The sequence below is a fragment of the Monodon monoceros genome, unplaced genomic scaffold (assembly GCF_005190385.1).
Source record: "Monodon monoceros isolate NGI ecotype Baffin Bay Population unplaced genomic scaffold, NGI_Narwhal_1 Super_Scaffold_18, whole genome shotgun sequence".
NCBI classification, from domain to species: Eukaryota; Metazoa; Chordata; class Mammalia; order Artiodactyla; family Monodontidae; genus Monodon; species Monodon monoceros.
This window is the reverse complement of record NW_021703774.1, coordinates 57516018-57542805: the sequence shown is the minus strand read 5'-3', so window position 1 is coordinate 57542805 and position 26788 is coordinate 57516018. Positions and strand designations below refer to the sequence as shown.

Below are 26788 nucleotides of genomic sequence, written 5' to 3'. Positions count from 1 at the left end.
CACACACACACACACACACACACACACACACACACACACACACACACTGGAATACTACACAGCCATGAAAAAGAAAGGAAATCCTGCCATTTGAGACAACATAGATAAACTATGAAGGAATTTTACTAAGTAAAATAAGTCAGGCAGAGAGAGACAAATACTGTATGATCTCACTTATATGTGGAATCTTAAAAAAAAATCTCATAGAAAAAGAGATCAGATTTGTGGTTGCCAGAGGCAGGGGTGGTGGGGCGGGTGGGAGAATTGGATGAAGGTGGTCAAAAGTTACAAACTTCCAGTTTATACCTACTTGGAAGATAAGATAAATAAGTACTGGGGATGTAATGTAGGACATGATGTTTATAGTTAACACTGCTCTATGGGATATTGAAAAGTTGCTAAGAGAGCAAATCCTAAAAGTTCTCACCACGAGGAAAAAAATGCTTTTTTCTTTCTTTTTTTTCATATTTATATGAGATGATGGATGTTAACTAAACTTGTGGTAATCATTTCCAAAAGTATGTAAGTCAAGTCATTATGCTGTACACCTTAAACTTATACTGTGCTGTACGTTAATTATATCTCAATGAAACTGAATGAAAAAATAAAATTTTCATAAAAAGAGAGAGAAGGAAGCCCAGGTAGTCATAATGGGGTAAGTAACCTTTGATAATGAAAGATTGCTTTATGAGGAGTAGTTATAGCAGTGTTCTAGAGACATGATGCAAATGGTAGTTTTGGCTAAATTAAGGAGAGTCTTGAATGTAGACTAAGAGATTTGAACTTCACCCTTGAGATAATAAAGAGTTACTGAAAGTTTTTGAGTAAAGGAGTGATGTAATAAAATACTGACCCATTTCTCAGGCACTTAGGCCTTTCTCCAGAAGTCTGGTAGGGGGAGGTTGCCCTTGGAATAATCAGGGCTACCAAAGTAAGTTCTCAAAATTTCCCCCAGAAAGTCTTCTATGGTGACCCCAATTTTACCACTTCTTTATGAAGACATCCTGAGTCCTCTTTTCCATACACTTGGTCCTTATGGTTCTGAGATAATGTAAATAAAGACAGAAACAGTTCTGTTGACAGAGTATTACGAGATTATGGTGAACTCCTGGTGTGTTTTATGCCATAGGAGATAAATCAAGAATTCATTTCTTTCTTATGTTTTAGATTTTTAAAAAATGAATGCAAATGTATGGTCTAATATTTTCTTCCTTTCTCCTTACAATGAGGGGTCTTATATACCCACTTTGGAGACCACAGTCTTTGAAAATGGGAACCTATTAAAGATTTTAATGAGGGGAGAGACGAGAAGATTTTAATCAGGTGTGCTATGAAAACTATTATCTGGTGGTATGGGTTGAATGGATTAGGACTGGTCAAATTAGCATTGGGTGAATGGGGGAAATCCTTGATTAGAGAGAGAAAAACAAAGGAAGCAATTAACTAAATAATGGCAGTGGCAGCTCTAGAAAGTTTGTTTTAGCCAAATATGGGTATGAAAATGAAACATGAATCAAGAACAGTGGTTTCAAATAAGACTAATGTCACATGTTTATAGGACTTTAGTGTACAATATTACATTTGAAACTCAGAGCTCAGTGGGGATAAACAGAACAAATACCCAACATTTTACTGAAGAGGAGATATTAGAGAGATCTTGGTCATTTGCTGAAGGGCATGTTCACAGTTACTCAGGGCAAGGGTCAGGTCCAGGACTCAGGTCTGTCTGACTTCTATTCCAGTGGCCTTCCCACAACACCATGCTACCTGCTGCTTCCTTGGATGTGTGTCTTTGCTGTGTGCTCCTGGTTCTGAGATGTGCTTAGTGATTAAGAAACAACAGAAAGTCACAACACTCTGGTATGAAGATGCCCCCAAAAAATATTCAGGCCTGTAAGGTTTCTATTGCTTTCCCTGAGAATTTTATGGATGTTTGAACGAAATAAACACATCTTCACAGATTGATCATTATGTGTGGTAAGAAAAATCCAAGGGCTTGTGCTCAGAGGTCTATTACAGGCTTAACAGATAGGAAGGGCGACATTTTTCTTGAATCTTGGGTGTAGGTTTTTTAAAAAAAACCCACTCTCTAAAATATTTTTTTCTCAACACAATTTAAAACTAAAGTACTAAACTGTATTAGCTTATTTTAAAAGAATGCCAATTTGTAATGTGCCCATAGAACATGTAATTTAGATTGGTAAAATGAAGTTTTGAAGAAATATAATTGATGGCAAATTTTAACAGGAAAAGCATTGAATTTAAAAGCTTTTACCTGGGGCTTCCCTGGTGGTGCAGTGGTTAAGAATCTGCTTGCCAGTGCAGGGAGCACCGGTTCGAGCCCTAGGTCCAGGAAGATCCCACATGCCATGGAGCAACTAAGCCCGTGCGCCACAACTACTGAGCCTGTGATCTAGAGCCTGTGAGCCACAACTACTGAGCCCGTGTGCCACAACTACTGAAGCCTGCGTCCCTAGAGCCTGTGCTCTGCAACAAGAGAAGCCACCACAATGAGAAGCCCGCACACCTTAACGAAGAGTAGCCCCTGCTTGCCGCAACTAGAGAAAGCCCGTGCGCAGCAATGAAGACCCGAGGCAGCCAAGAATAAATTAATTAAAAACAAAACAAGAAGAAGCTTTTACCTGTTACCATGAGTCAGCTTCACATCTGACTGAGGTCATGTAGCGCCATGATTTGGAGCTTTGCTTCCTATGGTGCCAGCCATAGTCTAGCAGCAACAGCGCCTGAGCTTGTTAGAAATCCAGAATCTCCCCCCCCCCACCTCCCGCAGCACCTAGAAAAGTGCTTGCCAGATAGTAGGTGCTCAGTAAATATTCAATGAGTCAAGGAATTAACATATTCTCAGCGTTCAGTGCATTTTCACGGACCAGTCCTTCTGCCCTCCCAACCCCCTTCCTCTAACCATCTGATAAAAATCTACTTACATTTGAGTCTGAGATCAAGTGTTATCTCTTCTGAGAAGTCTTCCCTCACAGGCCCAAAGGAATTTCTCCTGTGTGTTAGCCCTGGATCAGGGGTGACTGCCAGTATTGCTATTCTCCTCTTGCATGTTAATTGTTTGTTTGCATGTCTATGTAAGGAAACTAGTAACTTCCTCTAATGAAGTAAAACCCCTATCCTTTAGGATTGGCAATGGGGAAACTCTTAATTAAGAAGGGAGGTAGTACTCACCCCACATTCCCCTTATGAGATCTAGCTCACTCATCTTTAGTCTATGGTCCTCCTTTTCTTTTTCTTTTTTTTTTCTTTTTGCGGTACGCGGGCCTCTCACTGTTGTGGCCTCTCCCGTTGCAGAGCACAGGCTCCGGACGCGCAGGCTCAGTGGCCATGGCTCACGGGCCCAGCCGCTCCGCGGCATGTGGGATCTTCCCGGACCGGGGCACGAACCCGCATCCCTTGCATCGGCAGGCGGACTCTCAACCACTGCGCCACCAGGGAAACCCCAAGGTCCCCCTTTTCTTGCCTCCACTTGGAAAAGGCTATTTGTCCCTACAGGACTGTCTCAATTTTTGAAGGTAAGATTTAAAAAAAGAAAGGCAGAATTTCCTAGCTCTGTGACCAATCTTGCAACTTCTGCTTCTATCTGAAAATCTACTAAGTCACCATCAGATGATTGACACTAGGAAATATCCACCTATCCTCTTCCCTATCCACTTTCTCCCTTATACACCCCATTACAGGCATATGGTCTTAATCTAGAGCTTGAAAGGACAACCTCGTCAGAAACCCGCACAGTATGTGTGACATTCACACAAGAGGTTCCCTAGTTGTGTTACTATTTCTACCGCAGATTGGAAGCTCCCTAAAAACACAGAATGTATCATTTTATCTTTACATCCCGTTGTCAAGCTCAGTGTCTGACATATGATAGGAAGAGGGACATTTTTCTTGGTTCTTGGGTGTAGGTTTTTTAAAAGACTGAACTTGGAAGTTAATACTGATTTATTGAGTGATTATTTTTTCGATTGTGACTTATTCCACAAAATTATAAGGTTAAGGATAGTGCTACCAAATTGGTATAAATGGCTAACCATACAATTATCATCCAAATCAGCAGACTTTTGAGAATGCTAGAATGTTAAACCAGATGGGACACTGGGACAACAGGTATGGACCTGGGACTGTCTCAGGTAAACTAGGACATATGGTTATTCTAGGTTTGAAGCTCAGCAGTGTTGCCCCATAAACCAAATCTCCACCTGGGATGAAATGCTAGGGGTACAGCCAGGTCACTTGGGCTACCATAAAATGCTTCTCCTTGTCTTCTTACCTTGGTCACATGACCCTGTTCCTTCAGTGTCTTCTCCGCTGTGAGTCACCAGCAGTTCCACTTCTAGTCACTTGTTTAAAGGTTCAACTCTTGTGCAAATTCCAGGAAATCTCTTGACTCCGTGATTGGTCTTTTTCCTTGGGCTCCAACATCTTAGCTTTCCCCAGACTCTTTCTAGTGCTCTAAATTTTAATTGATATAATTCCATATATGTCTCTCTATCATTCTTCATTTCTCTCCTTTCCCTCTTACCTTCCCAGCTTTGTTTGTTTTGCTTTCATACATCTCTCTTCTTCTGAGGCTTGAATCCTATCAGTTATCTATTGTTCTGTTTCCCATTAGTTAATCTCTGACCCTTCATAAATTAAATTGGACAAAGTCTCTTGATTAACAAAAGAAATGCACAAGTCACAGTAAAGGGGGCACACAGAAGTCAAATACAATTGGGGACTTGTTTATTCATCACACCATTTCTATAAAGATCCAGGAGAAAAGGGGGGTAACTGGAAGTATGTTTGGTTACCAAAGAACCCAAGAGTAAACTTTTCTTAGAAGTATTACGTGTCTTTGAGAGAAATTATTAAAGATGGAAATAGTCTTTTCGACATACAATAAGTACTTGATGAATTCTTGTTGGCAAGAGAATGCATTTGGGCTTTAGCATAGTACAGAATTCCGTTTGATTTGTTAAGTATTGGACAAGATTAAACATGAATGGACTGGCACCTAGGAAGTGGCTCCTAGCAGGGGGCTCAATTCTTCCTCTTACTACAATACTCCTGAGAGGTAAAAACTTCCCATGCATGTTTATGTGTGACCAAACAGTGGGACCATACAAGATGTCTTTATTTTTTAATTGAAATATAACTGACATACAACATTATATTAGTTCCAGATGTAAAACATAATGACTCGATATATGTATATATTTTGAAATGATCACCACAATAAGTTTAGCTATCTGTCACCATACAAGGTTACAAAAATTTTTTCTTGGGATGAGAACTTATAAGATTTATTTTCTTAGCAACTTTCAAATTTGAAATGCAATATTATTGACTATAGACACCATGCTGTACATTACCTCCCCATGACTTATTTATTTTATAACTGGAAGCTTGTACCTCTTAATCCCCTTCATCCACTTCACCCCAACCCCCTTCCCCTCTGGCAATTTTGTTCTCTGTATCTATGAGTTTTGTTTTGTTTATTTGTTTGTCTTTTTTAGATTAACAATGAACTATCAGAAAGAGGAATTAATAAAACAATCCCACTCACAATTGCATCAAAAAGAATAACATATCTAGGAATAAATTTAACTAAGATGCCTCTTTAGACCAATTATGGGTAGAGCAATTTACATTCAGCCTCTGACATCTGGTTTTGTCCTTTATTATTAAGGAATTGGATAAAATGTCCGTATGATAGTAATAGATGTTAGGAAACTAAAATTATCAGAGACATAAAAATATCTAATGATTTTGACTCTAAAGTTATTTCTCTTTATGCTGAATTATAGGATTATAGAAGACAGGACAGAAGAGTTTCTGAAGTGTTTTGGGAAGAGAATTAGATATTAATTACAGAATAAGATATTTTTCCTACTCTGAGAAAATGAAAAATATTTAAAATAAATTAAACATTTAATGTTTAAAATAAAGGCCGGAACACATTTCCTGTTAAAGGTACTAAAATGTCTCCACATTAGAAACATGTGGGCCACTCTTCCGAGAAAATGTTTCTCTGAGGTATTTTCCTTAGAAGAGAGAATCTTTTTGGTTCTTATTGTAAAAATCTTGGAGAAGCTTGAAAACAGCAAAGCAAACAGGAAACAGAATTCAATTTGTGGAAAGCTCAGAAAAGAAAAGCAAATCACTGAAAATGTAGCTCCCTCTGAAGATTCTTTAAACACAGAAGATAGGAAAGCAATGATAATAAAAAAGCTGGCATAGAGATAAGTTAATGAGAATATGGTGTGCCAGTGACTGACTGGTGTTTTTCTAGGGCTTTATTCTACCCTTTTACACAAAGTCTCCTCTAAAAAATGCACCCCAAACACTCTTTTTCATGCTATCTAAAACAAGTTCAGAGTCAAGTTTATAAAAATTTACCAGAAATAATTTAGCCCAGAACAGCAAAGATCTAGAAGAATTTTGAGTTCTAGGACATTATAGACACACATAAAGAATGTGGTCAAGTCTTGACCTTTCCTATCTCAGATTTCCATTAATGGAATGAGGATGATAAATTTTTCTATTTACCTCTTTGACTAAATAATTTTCTTAGGGTGGGTGGGTTAGTTGTCAACAGGTTCTGAGGCACTGAGTTCTCTGTCGCCTCAGATCTGAAAGATGACTGGGCTGGTTGAATGATTGTTGTTCATTACATTGGGACCAGGAGTTGAACCTCACTGACCTGTTGAATTTCAGAATAAGCTGAGAAAATTGCTAGAGCTATCCTCATGCTATGTGGCTAACTGGATATGTTAGGAGGCTTTCAGAACTGTGCAGCTGCTATGGTGCAGCTAGGACAGCCAAAGGCCTCTGAGACTCCTGGATGGGGTGCTAGGGACAGGTCTCAGTAGCCATCTGCTTCCAGTTATCATGTTGATAACCTCCGTGGCAGTGTCCAGTGTGCAGGGGGAGGTTACGTGGGAATTCTTGTCTCTGTAGCTCATACCCCAGTTCAGACATTCCTTCTGAGTTCACCTGCTGTAAAATAAGATCCCTAAGACCTTACTCCATAGAATTGTGCTGGTTGCTCCTGACAGAGAGACTGTAAATCACCGTGAGAAGAGAAAAGAAAAGCACCGTCTCTGACAGCCTCCACTTCCTGGATTTAGTGGATGTTACATGATCCTCTGGTGTTCATCAGTTTATTGCCCATTTTCCAATATTTTATCAGTCAGAAAGTTGTGGAAGTTTGTAAGGCTAAAGCACAGGGCTACTAAGAAGTGCTGAGGGAGCAAATGGAGCTGAAAACAGCCCTGTTCTACCTGCCCCATCCTGTTCTCTAACCTGAAGCTGTGTCTGCCTGGAGGGCAGAGTGTCTTTTTCTTTGCACCAAGCCACCACAGTCCGGCAGCAGCATGGCTGAGGCACTGGGGGTTCTGTGACAATGAGTACATCTGATTCTACTGCAAAAGCTTATGGTACATACTGCCAAAAGCAAACCTTCACATCGACTTTTTCCATCCCATCAGTATACACCACAAAAAAAAAGATAGCAGCAGCATTCCCTTCATCGTATTTTTAAAGATCATAACCTTCTCGGCCACTTATCCTGTTGTGTAAGGGGTAAGAGTTGTCCTTTTGGGGTGTTTTGGCATTGCAGAGCATTAAGGATCAAGAAGAATGCATCTTGTAAATTTGTTGCTAAAATTCAGTCACACGCAGGCTATGTTCTGCCTTTAAACTTTCCATTTCTCAGATGTGCCTGTACACTTAGTTCCATTTCCCTTGCCCCACAGAGGCTCTCTGCCCATAGCTCATAAACTGGGGAGGGTGATGGTGGAGGATGTCTCCATGCAGACCAGGAGCTGACACACTTCCTTTACAATACTTTCTTTAGTAATATTTAGCTTACTAAGTTGTTTGTTATTATTGTAATTTTTACTGTTTCTTTCAAACAGAGTATTAATCCTTCTCCTGAAAACGCACTTTGACAACTTCCTGTATAGATGATGAAGCTATTTTTAAGGGTTATCTGAGTTCACTTTTAATTCCTTAAGAAAACAGCAATTGGAATTGTGAGAGACTATCTAATGGTGATAAGGGTTCTGTAGCTTCCGCCAACCAACCTGGTTGACTAGAAGCTGCATCCCAGGGCTGCAAAAAAGTATTCTTTTATGGCACAGAGAGTTTCCTCTGCTGGGCTGCACCCAAGTTATGATGGTGATTTTGAATGTGTATTTTCACCCAAAGAAAAGACTTAATATCAGCAAGCTCAGTGCCACCATAACACAGTATGAGAAGTTAAGGAAATTCTAGCTGAGGTGTAGGCAAAGAATCAAGTTTACGTTGTCACATAGTTTACTTGCTATTTCTTTTTTTCAAATAGCTATGTATTAAGCTATAATAAAACCTGAATAAAACACTATGGAGGATACTGAAGAGTGAAGGCATATTTTCTCCTCTAGATGAGCAGCTGACCCCATCAGACCCCTGTCCCCTGAGGACAGTACAGCACATGTGTCATTGGCAACTGCATTTGACAAGGAAGTGTGTCAGCTCCTGGTCTGCATGGAGGCATCCCCTGTTTCTGAGCTTCAGGCAGAGAGCCTCTGGGGGGCAGTGGAAATGGAACTAAGGGTACAGGCACATCTGACAAACAGGGAGTTTAAAGGCAGAACACAGGCTACATGTGAATGAGTTTTTAGAAAAAAATTTACAAGATGCATTCTTCTTCATCCTTAATGCTCGGCAATGCCAAAGCATCCAAAAAAGACAACTTGGAAACTGCAAGGTGAAGTTTGGGGAGGGTTGTGGAGGGAGAGAATGGGGTTGGTCTTGGGCAGTGAAAGTTCTGGAATCTATTTGTTTCTCCAAGTTCTGAACTGGGATTTGTAAACTGTAAAGTCACAAACCCAATTTTTAAGAAAAGTGAACAAGGCTTCCTATTTGATTGTGAAAACAGGATGACAGGATGAAAAATATTATGAGAATTCATGAACATAATAATTTCCATTTATACATAGGAACCATGTGGAAGGAAGCATGATAAGTGCTCAATACTACTTTTTTTTTTTTTTTTTTGTAGTGAAGGAAGGTGCAGCATTTATTGTAAGGCACCAGTGCAAGGAGAATGGGTGACTCATGCTCTAAAACTCCAAACTCCCTGAAAGGTTTCCAATATTAACTATTATTCCTTAAAATAATTCTGTTAGGGAGATATTACTATAAACCCCATTTTGCAGTTGGGGAAACTGAATTTTAACCCAAGTATTGGACTCCAAAGCTCATTGTCTTAACATATATGCCTCTTTAAATAATTAAGCTATTTACATGAGAAAGTGCACTATGCATCCTTCTCCTGGATTTATATCCATAATTTTATCTCAAGTCTCTTTTGCCGCCAGCTATCTTGGGTAGCTATGTCCCTGTTCGGCTGTCACCTCCAGAATTATCTTTAATGCCCAGGATTATCTAGTTCCTAGGACTGGGCTTCTGCTTTGACTCCTGCTGTTTTCACTGGACCCCCCTCCCGTTAAGGGCCGGTGTCTCTTCTACTCCTGGAGAGGCCTCCTAGATGACACCTCTTTGGGTATCTAATTTGTCATGGAGAACTGAGAGATACCTATTTGTCTCAAAATTATTGATGCTGACTATTGTTATGGGACTCTATCTAATGCTTTGTACCTCCTCAATTAGCTAAAACTGCTGTCAGGGCCTATTCTACCTTATCTAGTAGGTGGGTCTGGAATTGTAGCTGTGATACTTGCAGTAACAGTATCCTAGGTAAAAGCATCTGACTACTACATGTCCTCTCAGTAGCTACACCTGTGCATTTACCTGATGGAATACAAATTATTTGATTATAAATGACTTTCTTCATATTATAGTTTTATTTATATATACATACATACATACATACACACACATATATGATATATATGCATTAGGGATTTATGTATAATACATATAATTTTTAATGATGTGTGTAAATAAGTTTCTTTAACAATGACTTTCATTTCGGAATAATAAAAGGGTGCTAAGAAATATATGTGATGAAAAATAGGCATTGTAAGGCTACTGGGGTGGTGAAGAGTGAAGCTTTTAAAAAGACTTCAGTTCAGATTCTGATTCTGAATGTGAGGAATGTGATTGGGATCAAATTACTTACTTTCTTGAGTCTCAATTTTTTTGTTGTTGTTGTTCATTAATTTATTTTCGGCTGCGTTGGGTTTTCGTTGTTGTATGTGGTCTAGTTATGGCAAGCAGGGGCTTCTCTTGTTGTGGAGCATGGGCTCTAGGCATGTAGGCTTCAGTAGTTGTGGTGCACGGGCTCTGTAGTTATGGCTTGCGGGCTCTAGAGCACAGGCTCAGTAGTTGTGGTGCATGGGCTTAGTTGCTCCGCGGCATGTGGGATCTTCGTGGACCAGGGCTCGAACCCATGTCCCCTGCATTGGCAGGTGGATTTTTAAACACTGCACCACCAGGGAAGTCCCTCAATTTCTTTATAAAATCTAGATAGTAATTATAACCTAATTCAGGGCTGTTACAAATATTATATGTTAGTATATGTAAATCTCTTCTACCCTGCATATAGTAAATGCTGAAAACTGTTAGCTATTATGATCATTATTAAAATGGGGATGATATATACTTTATGAGGTTATAAATATTAAGCAAGATATATACAAAGTGCCTAGTTAACAGATGTCCAGTAAATATCACATTTCATTGAATCCAAGTCGTACCATTATTTTAGGTACCTTCAAGAAGGAAAAAAATACTGCCAGTTGTACAATAATTATTAGACAGTAAGGTAGACCCCAATTTTAGATATGTTAAGTGTGAATATTTTTGCATTAGAATCAAAATACTTTTTCTCCCCTTCTTTGCCCTACTTAACTAGTGAAGAGTCTTTACTCCCCAGAATCTGGAATTCTGTTTCCTATTCTTTTTCCTCCTACCAAGACCCTAGGGTCTCCTACTTCCTTGGCTAAAAAGGGCTACAAGCACTGTAAGTTTTCTGTACCATCTTTATATTCTCTATCATGATTCCCCTTATTTCTTCCATCTTAATGTTGAATTCAACTGCTCAGCATTCTAATTCTTATTATACAAGATAAATGAATATAAAAATAAAACAAAACAAAAACTTCTTCCTAGTTACCCAAGGCCTTCAATCTAATATTTAGATTCAGAATCATTTAGTGATGCATATGTATGCCTTTAGAATTAACAGCATGGTGATTGATCAGGCACTTCATGTGAACAGAAACTGACAAAGACTGGGAAGAAATTCAAACTTGAGGTAAGAAATGGCAGATTTTCCTGGGAACAAATTTATATGCCAAAGGTGGTAGAATGGTCAAATAGAATGAAAGTGGAGAACAGAAAACTTTCCCACAAAATGATTTCCTAGGAGCTCTTTTCAAATGCTGAGGAACACTATTTTTTCAGTCTCACTTAGCAAGTACAATGTCGCTAATATAGTTGGTCTCTTATTTGGATAAACAAAACTAAACAAACATCATAATTTCAGAAAAAAATAATAGCAAAGCAGAAATCAAACATTCAAAATAAGGTTTTGGTTATTTTGTTTATTTCACTTAGGACACTCAGTGAGCATTAACTGGGGTACTTAAAATTCATCTCAATTAGGAATCTCTTTAGTCCTTCATCAATTATTTCAAGTGTTCTCATCTCAAATACATTCCTGTCTTCAACAAACTTCTGAAAGAGATGAGTACCTCCACCCACACCAAAATAATGTGCTTTGCTGGCCAAAAGCACCCGTCCATTTTTATCTAACAATCTAAGGAATGTTTGGTGCAAAGGACCATAATAACCTGGATTGTAAATGGTTTCTGAGGTAAGAATGAGATCATATTTTTCAAAAAGTTTTTCACTGCTTAGTAGAAGCTTACAAAACTCAGACCACTCCCCAGAAAAGAACCGGAATTTACATAGTTCTTGTGCTACTTTTGATTTCCTGCACCTTTTCACATCTGGTTCGTTTACATCATTTTCTTCATCTTCCAAAGTGCAGTTAGCCACTACATTAGGTAAGGTTACTTCATCAATCACCACACTGTTATAATCTTGAAAATGAATTTCTTTGGCGCCTCCCTTGAACGCCATTATACCCAGCAACCCTGATCCACAACCAAGATCCAACACTTTTTTCCCAGCAAATTTCACTTTGGCCTTTGTAAAATATGCCAGGAGGTCAAAGGTACATTCCCAGATTTTTAAACCTCCTTCATAAACACCTGTAATCAGATCAGAGTGAGAAGAAAAGCTTTTTGAAATGATGTTTTCTCCAGGGAAGTTCTCTTTCAACAAGATGGTTTTCACTACTGATATGTTCATATGCTGGAGACCTGGTAATGTTTCTATGACTTTATTTTCTAACACTTTCTTTAAATCTTTAGGCATAGCATGCTCTTTGGCAACTCTAAAGCAGGGCTGTTTTTCATGTGGCTCCAAGCTACTTGAACTGTTAGCTGCATTGAGTGAGCTGTCTGTGTCTTGAGAGGGACCTGCATTTCCTGCTGACTTATGCTCCCACAAATGATCCTGAAGCAGGTCAAACTGTTCTGTAGAACATTTTTTGTCTCTATGTGTACCTTTTTGTCTTTCTGAGACTGAAGACTCTTTTGAGGAATCTAGGGCCAAAGTTCCATCTCCAAGGGATGTTAATTCATCTTCCAGATGGTCTTCTATAGTGAAATTAAATTGAAAAGTCATTCTTTCATAAAATGCACACAATCGTTAAACTCAAAGGAAGATTCTTCAACTTCTGGATAGAACTGATGACACACACGTAAACCTGCTTCAATTATTCTGTTAGTTTTGCTGGAGGTCCATTTCTCTTTAGCTGCTTATAAACAGTTACAATATTCAGAGATATTTCCAAATGACTTTTAAGAGGTCTTTGCTCTTTTTTCAATTTAGCTCTGGAGAAAAAAAAAAAAGAAAATTGTTATTAAAAAGCAAAATGACACATTTTACATCAATGTAATATTAAACAGTCCTCTGCTCCACCCCCAGCAGCTGCCTTTTCTATGAAAGCGGTGGAGGGACAGGGAGATAAAGAGACTTGGAAACACACACACCCTTCAGGTTTCAAAAGCTGGAGAAGAGGGCTTCCCTGGTGGCACAGAGCTTGAGAATCTGCCTGCTAATGCAGGGGACACGGGTTTGAGCCCTGGTCTGGGAGGATCCCACATGCCGCGGAGCAACTAGGCCCGTGAGCCACAAGTACTGAGCCTGCGCGTTTGGAGCCTGTGCTCCGCAACAGGAGAAGCCGCGATAGTGAGAGGCCCACGTACCGCGATGAAGAGTGGCCCCCGCTTGCCACAACTAGAGAAAGCCCTCGCACAGAAACGAAGACCCAACACAGCAAAAATAAATAAATTAATTAATAAACTCCTACCCCCAACATCTTAAAAAAAAAAAGCTGGAGAAGAGAATAAACCGTAAAAACAAACAAAATAACAGCAGCAGCAACAACTAGAAATAACGTAAAGTCCAAAATTCTCAGGCAGGAAATGACAAGCCTAGCTATTTAGTGTGTTTCATCTGTCACGACCCTGCCCAAACATATTAACCTCCTAAACTGCCAGAATCTCTTCAATCTGTTATCATTTCAAGTAACAGGACTTCAAGATTGTATTTTGATAAATGAACATCCCTTTAAAAACAGGAACAGGTATGCTCTGATGTGTGTAAATTCATTCAGATGACCTCACTACAAACATTTCGTGGAGACCTGCAGTTCTAAGTGTACTGGGAGTGAGGTAACTGTGGAGTAATTAGTAAAGATTAGCTTGACACAGAATAAGGGCACTGAACTGTGCGGGGAGATCCGTAGAAAATGGAAGCAACTTAAAGAGACTCTTCTCTGTATCTACTGGCTAGACACTTAAAATATACCGTCTACTTCAATTTGCACAACAATTCTGGCAGGTGGGTCTTTATTCCCATTACATAGGATGTACAGAGTAGGGTCAACACATTAAATGGGTAGGAAGGCGCCTGTTTCTATCCCACTTCACAGCGGGGCTTGGAGTCATTTCTGGCTCTAAGTCCCAGGTCAAACCCGACACCAGATGTGCAACCTCAAAGCCCCAAGGGACGGAGTGTAGCAAATCTGTGGACTCCCGGCCCTCACCTCCCCCAAAGCGTCTCAAAAGCAACGTTACAGCGATCCAGACCCGTGGACGTTAGCTCCCCGGCAGGTTCCCAGCTCCAGAGTAATCCGGCCAGACGCTCCCGACTGAAAGCGCTCACCAGTGAGTCGAGGCCTCCACGGGCCAGACAAGCCCGGCTTTATTCCCAGTTGTGTGGGGCCCGGGCTCACTAAGGAAAGCGGCGCCCTTCCTCTCTATGGTTTTGGCTCGCAAGGCCTGCCGGGACGGTGGGAGTTTCCGGTCTTGGCTCCGGCGGGAGGGTTTCGAAGCTTTGGTCTTGGGCGAAAGCATGTCTCAGGAACGCGCTGTCCCGGCGAGCGCGGTTCCCCTGGAAGAATTAAGTAGCTGGCCGGAGGAGCTATGCCGCCGGGAACTGCCATCTGTCCTGCCTCGGCTCCTTATATCCTTCATTGTCACTTCCACCTAGAGAGGGGTGTGGGGCCTGTCTCCAACTTTCTCTCCTGTCTCATCACACCCGCTGCAGGGCCGTGTTGGGTTCCTGCGGCTTCAACCCTCTCCTTTCTCTGTTGATGAGCGAGATGAGTAAGCGAGGGAAGGAAGGGCGAGCGAGAGCCGTGGGTGCCGAGACCGAAGGCATGCCTGGCTTTGGCATCCGAAGGGCTTGCAGAGGTGTTCTGCCAGTGGTTTTGGCAGTGGATGTGGCGTTTTCTGCCATTTCTCTGGGCTTTTGAGTTGCTCTGTACGTGCAGTTAAGCGTGAGTACTTTTCCATGGGGCGGGGGGAGCGGGGAGAGGCAAGGACTCAGACTTGAGCTGTACGGTGAGCTGACTGGATGAAGTAGAGAGAGCGAGGTACTCTGAGCTCTCATCTCTAAAATGGGTGGTGAAAATGAATACCTTCCTCACTATTTTGAGAATCTAATTAAAGGACGTAGTTCTGACATGGTGCCGAGTCTGTAAAAGATGTTCAGTAAATACAAATGTTCTTCCCCTCCCCTTTTTGAACCTCTTTCGGTTTATTACTGGTGAGAAGGAGTTGCTTCCTTTGCTAATTGGCTTTCATCTCTTGGGTGTGAGGTACTTAACGTCTCCGTTGTCCAGATGCAGGTCATTTAGTAGTCGAATCCTTTTTTGGTTGTAAATGTACCTGGAGTGCTAGCCCTTCATGTTAAAGGGTAATTTTTTTTTTTAACAGCTTTGAGCACATAAAACTACACTCAAAAGAAAAAAAAGACCTTCACTTGAGAGAGTCTGAACACTGCAAAAATAATTTTTTACAGCTAAAGCCAACTATAAATATTACGGTCACACAGAAATTATTCACCTGGGCATTGGCAGGTGGTCCCACTTAGGTACCAAAGCGCTTTCTTAGTTATCGTGTAGACATGGAACTGCTGTCCTCAAGGATTTTTGATTTTGGTAACAAAAAGCCATCCTCCTCCTCAAAAAATTTTACTAGGTACAGAATATTATATGTACCAGGCAGTGTTAGGTTTCGGGGGAACAAAGATAAGAAACATGGTTCCTCTTTTTCTTCTCAAGATTATAGGGGGATTTCAATAATTGAAAGTCAAGCTTGTTTATTTATTTATTTATTTTTATTATTATTTTTTTTTTTTTGCGATACTCGGGCCTCTCACTGTTGTGGCCTCTCCCGTTGCGGAGCACAGGCTCCGGACGCGCAGGCTCAGTGGCCATGGCTCACAGGCCCAGCCGCTCCGCAGCATGTGGGATCTTCCCGGACCGGGGCACGAACCCGTGTCCCCTGCATCAGCAGGCGGACTCTCAACCACTGCACCACCAGGGAAGCCCAATTTTTTTTATTTTTTATAAATTTATTTATTTTTGGCTGCGTTTGGTCTTCGTTGCACATAGGCTTTCTCTAGTTGCCGCGAATGGGGGCTACTCTTTTTTTTTAATAAATTTATTATTTTTGGCTGTGTTGGGTCTTTGTTGCTGCGCACGGGCTTTCTCTACTTGTGGCAAGTGGGGGCTGCTCTTCATTGCGGTGCAGGGGCTTCTCATTGCGGTGGCTTCTCGTTGCGGAGCACGGGCTCTAGGCGCACGGGCTTCAGTAGTTGTGGCACGTGGGTTCAGCAGTTGTGGCTCGCGGGCTCTAGAGCGCAGGCTCAGTAGTTGTGGCACACGGGCTTAGTTGCTCCGCGATGTGTGGGATCTTCCCGGACCAGGGCTGGAACCTGTGTCCCCTGCATTGGCAGGTGGATTCTTAACCACTGCACCACCAGGGAATTCCCAAGCTTGTTTATTTACATTAAAAAAAAAAAATCATTCTCACCTGGTTTTGCATCTCAAACTTAAAATTCAAAAGAACCCAAACCTGTTCTTCCCCCCAGTCTTCTTCATCTAAATAAATGGTTTTACAAGCCAAAACCTTCAGTCCTCTCTCTCTCACATCCAATCAGCAAGTCCTTTTGTTTCTGACCTAGACTATATCTTGAATCCAAATGCTTATCTCCATTTTGGTTGCTACCACTCTTTCAAACCCCCATAACCTCTCACCTGAACTATTGTTTATAGCTCCCTTGCTTCTACTCACGTCCTCTTATAATCCATTCTCCAAAAAAAGTTCACAAAAAAGTGAAAAACATGTTTCCTTTTTAAACCACTCCCTCCACCCCAGTGGCTTCTTAACAAATTAGGAATAAAATCTAAACTTTTACCTTCAAGGCTCCTCATGTTCTAAGCCTTTTCCTCGCTTACCTAGCTCACTACACTCTGTCCACATATACATGAAGCTCACCTACCTCAGGATCTTCATTTTTGCTGATCCTTCAGCGTAGTTTGTTCTTCTCTCAGCCTTTTGTCCATCTCATTATTCAGATCTCAGCTCAGATGTCACGCCAGCAAGCCATTTTCAGTGTCCTCAGTCTTAGGTGGTTCTCCCAAACCCAGTCTGTAATATTTATCTCGTTGCCCTGTTCAGTTTTCTAAAGAGCAGAAGCAACCTTAATGGAAATTATCTTGTTTACTTTGTTTTCTTTTTACTTTTCCTCACTGTACTGTAAAGTTCATAAAGGCAGGAATTTTGTTTTCTCCAGCACTTAGAATAGTGCCTGGCACATAGTAAACATTCAATGAAGGGCTAAAAGATATTGTCATGTTTTAAAACTGCCTGAAAATCTCATTAGATAAATTTTTTTTCAGCTTTTGGTTTTACTTCAGCACTTTTTCTACAAATGAAAGAAATTTTCAGTAACTCCATCACCCAAACATAATTATTTTCATGTTTTGCATTTCACACGTTATTTTCCAGTCTTTCTTTTTTTTTGGGGGGGGGGTCGCGCCGCTCGGCCTGCGGGATCTTAGTCCCCCGACCAGGGATCAAACTTGTGCCCCCTGCAGTGGAAGCGCGGAGTCTTAACCACTGGACCGCCAGGGAAGTCCCTTATTTTCCAGTCTTTACCTGCATGTCTGCATAATCATAACTTATGTTTAATTTTGGAAGAGGCTAGAATTTTTTTGACCTTTACTGAAATTGATCCACGATGCAAATTCTACCCTACTGAACTAAAATGAGTTAATGACTATCTCATTTTGATTGCTGCTGTAAGATGTATATGCAGAGTAAGATTTCAGGAAAAGAATCAATTCCTGTATTACTGTGACAGTTATGGCTTATTCATTTTTCTTATTGACACATACTTTAATAATTCGTATATTATTTTTACAGGAAAACATTTCTAACAATTATTCTGAATGGTAGAAAAGTGTATAGTTTATAATGTGATTACCATTAACGTTTGTAATGAACATAGCATAATTTATTATGTCATATTTGTAAGCTTCTATGTGCAGAAGAGTTTCTGTCTGATAAGGTGGTAAGATAGATATGCTAGTAACATGAAAAGATTAAGAGTTGATCAGTGACTTAAGAAAGGTGCAAATAAAGTACTATAGAAGTGCTGAGGAGGAAGAAATTTCTGTTTCAGAAACCAGAAACCCATGGATTATTATAGACTGTTTCTCATCTGTCAGAAATAAGTCATAACTACACATAATTTGAAAAGATAAGTTTATCCCTGAGCGATTTTGAAAACATTTCCTTAAAGTATTTTCATTATATTTCATTATACCTAGTAAACATTACATGTTTTACAGCAAAATTAAGCCAGTAATTTGAGTCTAATTTCAGTCTCTTACTGATCATTGCTTAAACTTCAAGAAGGGTCCTTTTAAAATCTGTTCTCAGTAGTGAATATCTTACTACTGATACTAGTATCTTCCTTAATTTTTTTACTCTATGTATCAGCATTCTGACAGTTGGCTTGAGCATATTCGTAAGTAAAATTATCTTAATTGTATGATTACTTTGATGTCTTTAAGGACTGAGTCCCACATATCCCAGTTTCGTATTCCCTTTAAATTTAAATATAGTTTTGTATACTCTTTAAGTTTATTCTTCCTATTGTAGCGTTACAGCCTTTGTAATCTTCAGTTACTTAAAATGACCAAATTACTTCAAATTACAGTACTTAAAGTTTTAAATTCCATTTTGGATAGATACCAAAAGTGTTCTGTTTGATAATGTGTGTATAAACACATTGTAAATTTTATTTTATTTTATTATTATTATTTTTTTTTGCGGTACGTGGGCCTCTCACTGTTGTGGCCTCTCCCGTTGCAGAGTACAGGCTCGGGACGTGCAGGCTCAGTGGCCATGGCTCACGGGCCTAGCCGCTCCACGGCATGTGGGATCTTCCCGGACCGGGGCACGAACCCGTGTCCCCTGCATCGGCAGGCGGACTCTCAACCACCGTGCCACCAGGGAAGCCCCACGTTGTAAATTTTAAATGTTAGTTGTTAAACTGGTTAGACCAATATAAAACATAATTTGCAGTCTACTTAATAACTTTCAGCCTCTTAACATGTTTAGTGTCAATTAGAAAATACTTTCTAAGATACAAAAGGCTGATTGTTTAGGCATGACAAATTTGTCATTTGGAAAAGTTCACTTTCTTCATCTGTCTTCATTAATCTTACTTGATGTAATTTATTTATTTAGTTAGGAGGAGAGGTAGAGAGTTAAGTCTATCTGCAGAGTTTACTCATATATTTTGAGTTTTCTATTTACATTTCACTTGGTTGTGGAATATTTGTTTATAATCTTGGATATGTGTGCTGCCTGTGGGGTCTGATTTTTTTAAGGAACAGTTACTTTTTATCCTGTGTATGAGAGTTGTACATATTCATTATAGAAAATTTGTAACATGCAGAAAAACATAAAAGATAATAAAACAATCATTAATCTGAAATGTTTAAGATTTTGGCATAGGATATTCTCATCTTGATTCTATATATTCCTGCCAGCCTATCGGTTATTTTTTGTATATACATGTTTATATATATATTAAGATTGGAATTACACTATTTGGAAGTTTTTTCATTTTAGCTTAATGTATTGTGGACATTTTATCATGGTTTTAAACGATCTCTAACAATCATTTTAATGATAGCAGATCCTATTCAGTAGATGTACCCACATCCATTAACTGATCTTCAGTTGCTGTACACATACATTGTTTTGTTTTGTTTCTTAAAATTTTTCTATTATTTCAGGTTGTTTAACTGTTAATAGTTTCTCTACATAGAATATGGCATTTTGAAACTGTACAAAGCTTTTGATTGCTAGTACTTACATATTCTTGAATCTGGGAAAGGGTAGTGACCTTTGTTGGCTGACATGACTTAATATTGCTACAAAATATGTTACTATTTTCCTTTATAGAAATTCTGAAAATTATTGTAGAAATGTTTTTACCTCATATGAACCACCTGACATTGGAACAGACTTTCTTTTCACAAGTGCTGCCAAAGGTATAGTACTATTATTACCTTAAATCAATTTACTTGTTATAAAGGCTGTTAAGATCTGGCCTCAGTTTTAGACCATTTATTCTTAATTTCTTAATGTATCACTTTTTTTGTTTTTGGTTGCGCCGCGAGGCTTGTGGGATCTTAGTTCCCTGACCAGAGATTGAACCCGGGCCCACAGCAGTGAAAGTGACGAGTCCTAACGACTGGACTGCCAAGGAATTCCCAATGTATCACATATTTGAAATACAAATAAAATAGTTAAAAATAGAGAATGTGATGGTGTCAGTATGATCATTAGGTGATTAAAAAACATATTTTCAGAGAGTATGGATCCTTTACTAATTGAATTTACATTATTTGTAGTTGGTTTTAAATACTCTTGTATTTTAAAGCTATTCATTGAAAATTGGGATGGATGATGAAGTTAGTTAAGTCTCTTTCTTTATCTTCTCTGTAGAATTTATTAATAATTGTTAAATTTCATTTTCTGGAAAAATGGAGCCAAAATTTATTAAAGAAGCCTTAGAATAAAAATGGCTGGAATATTGGTAAAATCAAGTAACTTAAAAGAAAATATCAGATTCACCAACTGCATTGTTACCTTTTAGATATATGTGGTATACCTTTTCTCTGAAAAGCAGAGTCATAACTTTTCTTTTTAATTGTGGGAACTAAACATACTTTGGTGACAAAATGAAACATTTTTTTATGATAACTTATCTCTTACTGGAATGGATTTCTAAGTTTAGCTTTGAAACAAATAATTATCAGAACTCCTTTTACTCATATTCACTCAATTGGTCTCTATCTAAAAAGTGTCTTAAATTTTGTTCTTGACCGCCAAATAAAGGTCCAGCTAGTATATAGATGAAAACGAGATGTTGAGTGTTAACAGGCTTATGGGAAGCAGTACCCTCTTTAGTTACAGTGTGTTGCTGACTATGGTTTTTCTTGTAGTGTAGTGTTTAGGCCATTTAACTTGTTTAGAGTATTAAGATCTTAGGTTGGCTAATGTTTCACAGACAAAAACACTTAGTTCTGAGGTCACGTACTATGTCTCTAACCCAGGAATAGTATTTTGAGTTGGTCAGAAAGGGGAGCTGGTTAGAAAACAAGTGAATAGGTAATTCAGCACAAATTCATTACCACTACCAGAAAATATCCTTGTAAATGTTCACATGGATGTTGATTGGTTAAGATCATCATCTTTTATTTATTTAAGTGTAAGAGTAGCACTTTTGTTACATCACCAAAAAATGAACTTTTGAGTGATATTTTTTTATGGATGTTATTAAGTAGATTCAAATCACAGAAATGGAAGACAAATCAATTTTTGTTGGAGGCTTTTTTTTTTAAGGAGATTCTATTGTAGAAAAATAGTATACAAAAAATAGAAATACTATAGAAACACTATACAAAATATATATTTTATTAACTTTATTAGGTGCAGTTGTTACACTAGACAATATCCCGTGGCTGTTAATAATGCAAAATCAAATCTAATTTATTTCTTTAAAGATACGCCTTTCCTTTTTTAATGACTTCTGTTACTACTGTTTATGACCTGCTTTGTTTTCACAGACTGTGAGATTATTTGATGACATGATGTATGAGTTAACCAGTCAAGCCAGAGGACTATCAAGCCAAAATTTAGAAATCCAGACCACTATAAGAAATATTTTACAGGTATGTCAAATATATTAGAAAGGGGGGTGGGAGAGCTTAAAGAGTGTGAAATATTAATTAACTTTATATTCTGTATATAATGCCCCAATGCTAGAATTAAATTTATAGAATTAAAGATATAAAGATATTGCAAAAAACATAAATTCTGAATTTCTTATACAATTTCATGCTTAGTAAATATCTAAACTCGTATAAGAAGACAAGTAATCAAGATAGCATGCCCTGCCTGTAATTCTAAAGCGTATGTGTAGAACACCTGCCATATACTTTGATGTTGTGGGTTAGGATTCCAACTTCTTTTTTTCTTTTTTTTTTAACCAAATGGCTAGCCAGGTTTTTGGGGGGTTTTTTTCCCTAAGATTTTTTTGATGTGGACCATTTTTAAAGTCCTTATTGAATTTGTTACAATATTGCTTCTGTTTTTTAATTTTTGGTTTTTTGGCTACAAGGCATGTGAGATCTTAGCTCCCCGACCAGGGATCGAACCTGTACCCCCTGCGTTGGAAGGTGAAGTCTTAACCACTGGACTGCCAGGGAAGTCCCTAGCCACTTTTAATATTTGTAGTTCTGACAGACTATAGTTATGTGTAAGGAGGAACAGAGAGAGGGTCCATTTTGCTCACTGCTGTATCCCTAGCACTCAGCATATTGTCTGTACCTTTTAGGTACACAGAAAATATATTCTGAATGAAACTTCTTTCCGTATTTCCAGACAATGGTACAGCTATTAGGAGCTCTTACAGGATGTGTTCAGCATGTCTGTGCCACTCAGGAATCCATCATTCTAGAAAATATTCACAGTCTTCCCTCCTCAGTCCTACATGTAATCAAAAGTACATTTGTACATTGTAAGGTGAGTGATGGGTCTAAGTACACTTTATTTTTTTTTAACATTTTTAAAAAATTTTTATTTATTTTTTTCTGGCTGAGTTGGGTCTTTGTTGCTGTGCGCGGGCTTTCTCTAGTTGCGGTGAGCGGGGGCTACTCTTCGTTGTGGTGCGCAGGCTTCTCATTGCAGTGGCTTCTTTCGTTGCAGAGCACAGGCTCTAGGCACCCGGGCTTCAGGAGCTGTGGCTTGTAGGCTCTGGAGCGCAGGCTTAGTAGTTGTGGTGCATGGGCTTAGTTGCTCTGTGGCATGTGGGAACTTCCTGGACCAGGGCTCAAACCCGAGTCCCCTGCATGGGCAGGCGGATTCTTAATCACTGCACCACCGGGGAAGCCCTAAGTACACTGTAAATGGCCTAAAATCCATGGGCAAAGGGGCTGAGTTTGTGGTGCTTATAGTATTTGTTCATAAGTTTACATTTTAACCTATATTATTGCAGTGCATTTTTCCATAGAACAAAGAGCATGTATGTAAATATTTGTTTCAAAATAAGTAGTTATAAAGAAATCTTAAAAAGGAGGCTCTTGCAGTTTTGTTGTTGTCTTATTCTATTTCCTCTTGATAAGGAAAGAAGTGATACAGATTTGTGTCAAGTCGCAGGGATCCTCAAATATTTCTGTCATGGCATTGGTGGCTCAGATGAATTGCTTAACAATTAGGTGCCTATAAAGGGACACTGACCCTTATTTAGTCCTGAGACAGCTTTAAAGCACAAAAGCTGACCTAGGATTTGTGGGTCACAGGAAGTTTTGATAATGCTGTTTGTTGGATGAATGAAAATTGCTAGTTAACTAATGCTTCTCTTTGGTGACAGGGTACTGAAATGTCATGCACTGGACCTAATGTTATTTAGCTCCCTTTTAGTTCTATATTTGTAAGATCTTGGAAGTCAGAAATCATATTTTATACATACCTGCATCTCTCAAAGTACACTATGTATAATGGAGGTTCACTAAACATTTGTTTAATGAATGAATATGTCATTCACTAAGAATCATTAAATTTTTTTTTTTTTTTTGCTGGTGAGAATTCTTTTCTTTAATTGAAGTACAGTTGATTTACAGTGTTGTGTTAATTACTGCTGTACAGCAAAGTGATTCAGTTATATATATATGTACCTTACTCTTTTTTACTATTCTTTTTCATTATGCTTTATCATAGGATATTGAATATAGTTCTCTGTGCTATACAGTAGGACCTTGTTGTTTATCCATTCTATATATGAAAGCTTGCATCTGCTAACCCCAACCTCCCACTCCATCCTTCCTGCAACCCCCTTCCCCTTGGCAACCACCAGTCTGTTCTCTGTGATTCTGTTTCTGTCATAGACAGGTTCATTTGTGTCATATATATATATTTTTTATTTTATAAATTTATTTATTTATTTTTAGCTGCGTTGGGTCTTTGTTGCTGTGTGTGGGCTCTATCTAGTTGCTGCGAGTGGGAGCCACTCTTCATTGCGGTGTGTGGGCTTCTCATTGCAGTGGCTTCTCCTGTTTCAGAGCACGGGCTCTAGGTGCGCGGGCTTCAGTAGTTGTGGCTCGCGGGCTCTAGAGCGCAGGCTCAGTAGTTGTGGCGCACGGGCTTAGTTGCTCTGCGGCATGTGGGAGCTTCCCAGACGAGGGATCAAACCCATATCCCCTGCATTGGCAGGCGGACTCTTAACCACTGCGCCACCAGGGAAGTCCCTGTGTCATATTTTAGATTCCACATATAAGTGATATCATATTGTATTTGTCTTTCTCTTTCTGACTTCACTTAGTCTGATAATTTCTAGTTGCATCCATGTTGCTGCAAATGGTATTACTTTGTTCTTTTTTTATGCCTGAGTAGTATTCCATTGTATATATGTACCACATCTTCTTTATCCATTCATCTGTCGATGGACATTTAGGTTGTTTCCATGTGTTGGCTATTATGAATAGTGCTGCTATGAACATAGGCATGCATGTATCTTTTTGAATTATGGTTTTGTCCGGATATATGCCCAGGAGTGGGATTGCTGGATCATGGTAGTTCTATTTTTAGTTTCCTGAGGAACCTCTGTGCTGTTCTCCGCAGTGGCTGCACCAGCTTACATCTGATGCTATTCTGCACCCCATGTTTTGCATATGCTCCCCACCCACCTACTCTCTAAAAGCATTACATTTATGAGCTCTGATAGAATGGATTAAAATAAATGTGGCTCTTGAGTTTTTTATGATTTGCTTTTTCTCTCGTTTTTATTCCTTTGTGATCAGAATAGCGAATCTGTTTATTCTGGGCGTTTACACCTAGTCTCAGACCTTCTGCAGGCTCTTTTCAAGGAGGCCTATTCTCTTCAAAAGCAGCTAATGGAACTGCTGGATATGGTTTGCATGGACCCTTTAATAGATGAGAATGATGACATTTTGAATATGGTAGTAGGTGAGTGAAAAAAACTTACTACTTAGTATATGATGTATATTGACTATAAACTGTACATCAGTTAAATTATTGAACCCAGTGTTTCTAAAGATTCATGATATTATGTGTAAAAAAATTTAAATCCTACCCAATAAACTTTTAATCTCTTAAATTTTAGATTTTGTAAAATTGATACTTGATGCATTAACATAGATTTATATATTTAGTCAATGTTCAAAGTAGGTTGTTACTCCACAGTGATTAACAAAGAAAGTTATGCAATTTTATACCCTCTAAAGTAGTCCAAATTCTGAAGCAGTAGCTTTTTCAGTGTTTTTAAACCATAACTTCATAGTAAGAAATGAAGTTTGCATTTCTTCCCGGAACACATGTAATTACATACTTGTATGTATGTTTGTGAATGTGTATGTATATACTACATTTATTTATTGTACTTGAAATAACGTACTCTATTATAGTCTATTTCATTTTTAAAGAATTGCTGATTGCTACTTTATTAATTTCATCACTTACCAATGGATCATGGCCCAGAGTTTGAAAAGCAGTACTCTAATAAAAAGATTGCATTCATAGCTTCAGCATAAAGAGAGTAAGGTGGTTTTGTGCAGTATTATCAGGTATCTTTTGCTCTGTAACAAACCAACCCAAAAATCTATTACATTAAAGTAACTACTAGGGAGTTCCCAGGCCGCCCAGTGGTTAGGACTTGGTGCTTTCACTGCTGGGGCCTGGGTTCAATCCCTGGTCAGGGAACTAAGATCCCGCAAGCCACGTGGCATGGCAAGAAGGAAAGAAAGAAAGGAAAAAAGAAAGGAGGGAGGGAGGGAGGAAGCAGAGATGGAGGGAAAGAGAGGGAGGTGGGGGGAGAGAGGAAGGAAGAAAGAAATCAAGCAACTACTGTTTCATTTATTCATGATTCTGAGTTAGTGTTTTAGGCTGGGCTCAGGTAGAACAGCTTTTTCTGCTTCACATGGTGTAACTGGCTCACTCAGTTTGTGGTCACTGACCTCACTCATGGTCGTTTGTCGGCAGAGGGAGAGATAATGTCCTGAGCCAGTCCCATGTAGCCCATCATGCAGCAGGTTAGCCCAGGCTCAGCTACCTGCTGATGGCCTCAGGGGTCCTAAGAGCAGCAAGAGAGGGCAGGCCCCAGTGTGCAGGCACATTTAAAGTCTTTGCTTGGTTTATGTTTATTTTTGTCCTGTTGACCAAAGCAAGTTATGTCGCGAAGCCCAGGGTCTGTGGAAGCGAACTGACTAAGAGCATGGACACAGAAAGGGGGTTTATTGTGCCCATTTTAACAAATAATCTACCTCAGGCAAAGTACAAGCCTTAATGAGTACTGTGCAAATTCATTTGATTCTTCCTTGTTAGGTTTTCTTTCCTTAGCAGTATATTTTGTCATTTTTGATTTGAATATCTGTAGAATGTTTCAGTTACAATAGGGCATAATTTTTAGTCCACTGAACATTTTTAGTTTTATTTAGGTCATAGAGTAGGTGTAAACATCAAACTTAATTTTCTATAATTTATAAAAACCCTAAATCAAAAGCGTGACACTTTCACTAATTATTTTGAGATAATTTTTTTCAAATTGTATTGCCTATTTTAGCAAATGTCAAAATTGTTCAGTAGATATTTTTAAATATAGAAGAAACTCACCCCATATGACATTTGAATGTCCTAAGGTTCTGTTATCTTTCTTTGTAGTTATTCATTCATTGTTGGATATCTGCTCTGTTATTTCCAGTATGGACCATGCATTTCATGCCAATACTTGGAAATTTATAATTAAGTAAGTTTCTGTTTTGTTTTGTTTTTACTTTTTGTAATATAGTTTCCATATCCAAAAGTCTTAATTA

The 26788-nt window shown here is 38.9% G+C and overlaps 2 protein-coding genes across 9 annotated transcripts in view; one reads left to right on the top strand and one right to left on the bottom strand.

The window, feature by feature from the left end:
* Nucleotides 1-11531: 11531 nt before the first annotated feature.
* On the bottom strand, nucleotides 11532-14302 carry METTL18 (methyltransferase like 18). 3 transcript variants are annotated; one of them, XM_029229387.1, is made up of 2 exons: nucleotides 14254-14302; nucleotides 11532-12917 (listed from the first exon to the last, which is right to left on the bottom strand). In XM_029229387.1, the coding sequence occupies exon 2, from the start codon at nucleotides 12706-12708 to the stop codon at nucleotides 11587-11589; it is 1122 nt and encodes a 373-aa protein (XP_029085220.1). In that variant the 5' UTR covers nucleotides 12709-12917; nucleotides 14254-14302; the 3' UTR covers nucleotides 11532-11586. The 3 variants fall into 3 exon arrangements, with proteins under 3 accessions (XP_029085220.1, XP_029085218.1, XP_029085219.1); XM_029229385.1 differs by having other exon boundaries at nucleotides 14166-14283; XM_029229386.1 differs by having other exon boundaries at nucleotides 14178-14283.
* A 140-nt stretch (nucleotides 14303-14442) lies between these two features.
* CUNH1orf112 (chromosome unknown C1orf112 homolog) overlaps nucleotides 14443-26788 on the top strand; it is a 49828-nt gene continuing 37482 nt past the window's right edge. For 4 of the 6 annotated variants that reach the window (XR_003794364.1, XM_029227855.1, XM_029227856.1 and 1 more), the window contains exons 1-6: nucleotides 18315-18411; nucleotides 19860-19948; nucleotides 21530-21634; nucleotides 22347-22487; nucleotides 24761-24926; nucleotides 26637-26721. Coding sequence is in view for 5 of the 6 variants with exons in the window: in XM_029227855.1 (XP_029083688.1) it covers nucleotides 18375-18411; nucleotides 19860-19948; nucleotides 21530-21634; nucleotides 22347-22487; nucleotides 24761-24926; nucleotides 26637-26721 (623 nt within the window). In the remaining variant the exon portion in view is untranslated. Of the gene's footprint in view, nucleotides 14554-18314; nucleotides 18412-19859; nucleotides 19949-21529; nucleotides 21635-22346; nucleotides 22488-24760; nucleotides 24927-26636; nucleotides 26722-26788 lie in introns of those variants that run through there. The other 2 variants (XM_029227857.1, XM_029227858.1) reach the window with 2 other exon arrangements.